The following is a 5,009-nucleotide window of genomic DNA, read 5'->3' as shown; positions in this document are numbered from 1 at the left end:
TTTGACAAGCCATAATATCTGAGATCAAAATATATATATTCATAATATAGACATGTACAATTGTTATCAAACATTACTAGAAACATAATGCATATTTAGGGTTTAAGACTAATATCTATCAGTTACATGTCCCGAGGTGACTGTATGTACATTATATATATATTTACAGGTTTTATTATTTACAATTGGCATTTCTCACATGATTTAAATAGCTGTACAGGTATTTATAAAAATGTACAAATGACTACAGATGTTTAATCTCATACTGGAAGTGGAATTGTACAGACCTTGATATAATTTGTTCTTCTGATAAATCTTTGGACGCCCCAATGATGGATGGCTGGATAGCTGAGTGAAGACTACTTTTCACTATTTCCCTTAGTCAGAACCACATACAAATATTTGTTTTTAAATCACAAATGTATTTTTTCACCAATGAAACTTTACTACGACAATAATCATATAGTCTGGGTATTTGGACATTCTTTTCCTTCATTGTCAAATTGCAATTAGCCACTACTTTATTTACTTTTAAAATTCAGGTTTCCAGTTAAAAGTAAGTTGCCTGGCAACAGTTAATTTATTTTATCTACTTAACCAAATATAATACATGTTTTCACACACAATGCTAAACAGCATTGAGAAATTATTCGACCAGTTACTAGTTTCGGAAATAGAATTAACATATTTTAGTTTCTGATGTAATGCCACACAGGTGGTAGCTAGGAGGGAATGATTCAATCTAGTAGATGTTGGGGTCCATAGCATCATGTTCAAATAAAATATGGTAATATGGGGTCGGTGGTCAGGGGTCAACCTGGTCCAATGAATCATCAGGAAACTCCCAAACTTTTACATTTACACAAACCTGACTATGGCATGTTACGAACAGGATTATATCCTTTCAAAAGGCTGAGCATTGTCTATACATAAGTTATCAAGTGTAATGAGCACAATCAATCAAAAATTACAAGGTATTTATGAACACACTAAAAAATCAAAATCATGATATACATGTGGTTGCCATGGAAACACGAAAGAAGTACAATGTATTTTGCGAATATTAGCACCATATTTTAACATGGAAAGAGAGGAGACATATGCAGCACTATCTCATTGATCCTCCCCTCTGATTGGTCAACGTGAAGTCATGCGACTGTTTCTGATGCATCCCCAAGAGAAAACTGTCCTGGGTCGTACACATGTGATTGTACAGACCACATCAATTTAACAAGTGCCATTATTAACAGGCAGCTGATACATTACTGACTACTACTCTCAAAACAAAGGATATCTACGTTTTCCTTGTACACTGCATTGTGAAATCTTATACAAGAATACATACACGTTTTAAAGACTTAAATAGGCAACAAACAATGAACTATCTGGGTCACCTGTTAACATTTCCATGTACATGTTTTAAGTGAGTTAGCTTGACATTGGGGCTACATAACGATACATAAATATGTATATGGAGGTTAGCGTTCGTTAATCTTATTGTTATATATGGTATAGTTGTTCCTGTTCAGTTACGGACATGTTATCTCAGAGGTCAAAAGGTTTAGCTCAACAAAATCTAATCAAGGGGTGTAATTTTCATTTTTCATTTTTCAACGTTGGATGTCCATCAAACGGTACTTACTTCTACCTCACCTTCACAACCCTACAATCTTGATCAGTGAAGGTCGTCCATTTGTCACTAGCATCCAATAATAATCCCATAGTAACCTCTGACCTCTGAGACACTGTACAGTGACCTACAGTGACCTTATATTATCCCTCTATATCTCAGGACCCCATTATATCAAACTTCATTAACTAAATCCCTCATCAAGGAAAACATTTGAATCACTATAAGGAGTATGAAAATAAGTCTGCCTGTTGCAACTAACTTTCGGGTTTTGGTAACTGCTGAAACTTCACGCATTCATATGAAAGTGATATCAATTTGAAATATTTTGTAGTTCAGACAAGTATGTTTTTATGATAACTTGTTCCGGCCAAATGATCTAAGAATTATTTTTTTTAATTTTAAAAAATATTGGTATCATAATGATTACCATCATAAAACACACATGTAAACCTTAATTTTTATGCAATTTGACTTTTAGAAAAAAACATTATCACTAAATAAGGATGTACCAGCAGTTTCCTATATCATTTCTAAAACAGGGAAAAAACAAAAAGGGCAAAACCTATTAAACCAAAATGTGCATCAGACAATCACAAAAACTCTTCTGTATCATATGTGAAGTAGAGAATTGTTCACCCCCCAAAAGTGCTAACCAGTTACCGGTAGCTAACAGACCACATTAACACTAATATTTATACAGACATTGAGACTAAAGGACTGGTACACGTAAACATGTATTGATTTATGGATATCAATTTTAAAAAATATCCAATCTTCCTTTACCCTGTGTACATAAATCACAGTCACTACAATCGCTTGGTTTCTTACATACTTTAGTTTCAAATATTGACGTTCCTGAAAACAGAAATATCAATGTTCCAAACATTTTCTTTATCTGGATATTTTCTGTATTTAAATTTATTATTAGAAACGTTCTTGTATCAAGAAACAAGCAGATGCACATTCAGGAAATAAGGATCTTGTTCCCTCTGAACAATTAGACAGAATATAGATAAGAATTTCAGCAGTCTTTAACAGTAAAGTAAAAAGTCTTTTTTATTTCAAAACTAATATATTATAAAAACTTTTAACTATAATAGTGTTCATTAATTCAGAGCCAATCCCATAAAAAGTGTGCCCAGACCATCGTGTATAAATATTTTGATGCTAATAAATTATTATGTGCTTGATCTTACATACTGGCATATTCAACAAACAAGAAACCATATTTATATACCTTGGTAAGGAATTGTTCTCTTAAACACCAAACTCTGTAACCCATTTTGGCTATATCGGTTTCTCTTTACCAAAACTCCAAATACATGTAATAGATATGACCCCATATTACATTAGGGACCACGGTGGTAGGTATGATGTAGACTTGTTTGACAGGTACAGTAACAAAAGGTGATTTCTAGACACACTTTACCTCTGTCAAGCAATGATAATAATAATAATAATAATAATAATAATAGCAAATAGTTATTATAAATTCTATTTATAGCTTCAATATTAATTTACATATATAGTTCCTATACAGATATATTATAGTTTATTTATTATAAAGCTATATACATATTTATGCCCAGCTTAATATAACAGGTACGTTACATGTGTACCTGTAGACTTCACCTACTACTGACGAGAGTTAAAGTGTGGCTAAATCCCACCCCTCCTACTGCAGCTGTCGTCTTATACACCACACGCAAAGAGGAAGGAGACAGAGAAAAACGTAGAAAGTGACCCAGAAAATTAAAAAATAAGCTTAAATTAATAGTCAGTTGGAGAGATGACGACCGATGATATGACATTTTTCTGATAAAACATGTCGTGGGTAAGAACATTTTTGATACATTTTAAATATTCATTAACATCCGTGTCATTTGATTATGACAAGCATGTTAATTTGCAGTTTTACATTACCTCCCAACGTCTAAGAATGTATGGTGACTTCTATCATCCAACTATGACAAGCATGTACATTTCAGTTTGACATATTTTCATATATATCAAAATGCTTGAAAAGTACTGTACGCACATGACCATCACCATGACAATCTTGCATGTTTCAACATCCAATGTGTCATCTATGTAACTAGATGCACCCTACATCTTTGGCAGCATATCCCAAATGACATAAGGTACACGTGTCAAACCGCCGCCAACAGCATGTGATAAAACTGGGTTGCAGGAGCTGTGCTTTTCCTGTATCGGAACATGTCAAGGCAGGAGCTAGGGTTGATGTCCTCGGGACTGTTCGTCAATATTACACCCCTTACATGCCGAGGGGTTGATGTCCTCGGGACTGTTCGTCAATATTACACCCCTTACATGCCATGCCGAGGGGTTGATGTCCTTGGGACTGTTCGTCAATATTACACCCCTTACATGCCGAGGGGTTGATGTCCTCGGGACTGTTCGTCAATATTACACCCCTTACATGCCGAGATCCAAGTGTTCGTCCATGCATCTGTCTCCACCTTAGAGAATGTTTCTCTCCATATTGTGCCGAGGACCACCCAAATCAACGTCCACACACATGCATTCACTCCTTGTAATGCAAAATGCCACTGCATTCCCTAAGAACATTGCACCTTCCGTTAAAGTTGCTGTAGTCTTGATTGGTTGGCAAAACACTGACCAGACCAGTCACATGAAAGACTACTTTGACAGTTTACTTATCACTCGGATTAACGCACCATTCTCCTCTTTTAAGCGCTTGTTATCATCTCTAAGTTGATCCATTTTCTGTAAAAATCAAAGATCAAGTCTGAGTGTACAAGACAAGGCATATATCAGATTGCACCTGTATTTCATTTATTTTGATTGAAAAGTTTGTTAATGATGTGCATCAAAATATAATGACGTATTTGTGCTGATTTTTATTGTTACACCTCTACATGTTCATACAAGTGATAGATTATAATTATGGTAGTATTATATGCTAATGTAGTAGAGTTATCTCCCTTGACAAGACATTGACTTTAGTCTCTGTGCTTTGATGAGAAAAAAAAATACAAAAGTATAATTATGAACTGATAAGAAACTTAAGAACACAATACACTTCAATCAGATGGATATATGAACAAGCAACATAACATCAATCTATCAGAATTAAAATATTAAGAATATTGCTATACTAGTCTATACATGAACATGTGTGCTTGTTAATTAAAATAACTTCCAACATTTTTTTTAATACAAACGCAGGCTGACTGCATAATAAAACTTCTTAAAATTAGTGAAACAATGAAAACAGTTATCAATAATACTGTAACACTATGGAATTGTCACTTTGTTACAATACACTATAAATCATACTATCCAGCTAGATCATGCATTTCCATGTGTAATTCTCGTCTTCCCCCCCCCCCCC

At 34.2% G+C, this 5,009-nt stretch overlaps 1 protein-coding gene across 18 annotated transcripts in view; it reads right to left on the bottom strand.

Annotated features, from left to right (window-relative positions):
- Positions 1-491: 491 nt before the first annotated feature.
- The window catches only part of LOC110459072 (protein phosphatase 1 regulatory subunit 12C-like), a 103,886-nt gene continuing 99,368 nt past the window's right edge, over positions 492-5,009 (bottom strand). For 17 of the 18 annotated variants that reach the window (XM_021511128.1, XM_021511125.1, XM_021511129.1 and 14 more), the window contains one exon: positions 492-4,381. In XM_021511128.1, the coding sequence (XP_021366803.1) occupies positions 4,295-4,381 (87 nt within the window). In that variant the 3' untranslated portion in view covers positions 492-4,294. The remainder of the gene's footprint in view (positions 4,382-5,009) is intronic. The other variant, XM_021511126.1, reaches the window with a different exon arrangement.

This window comes from Mizuhopecten yessoensis, unplaced genomic scaffold, assembly GCF_002113885.1.
Source record: "Mizuhopecten yessoensis strain PY_sf001 unplaced genomic scaffold, ASM211388v2 scaffold9963, whole genome shotgun sequence".
NCBI classification, from domain to species: Eukaryota; Metazoa; Mollusca; class Bivalvia; order Pectinida; family Pectinidae; genus Mizuhopecten; species Mizuhopecten yessoensis.
This window is presented reverse-complemented; position numbering and strand designations above follow the sequence as displayed.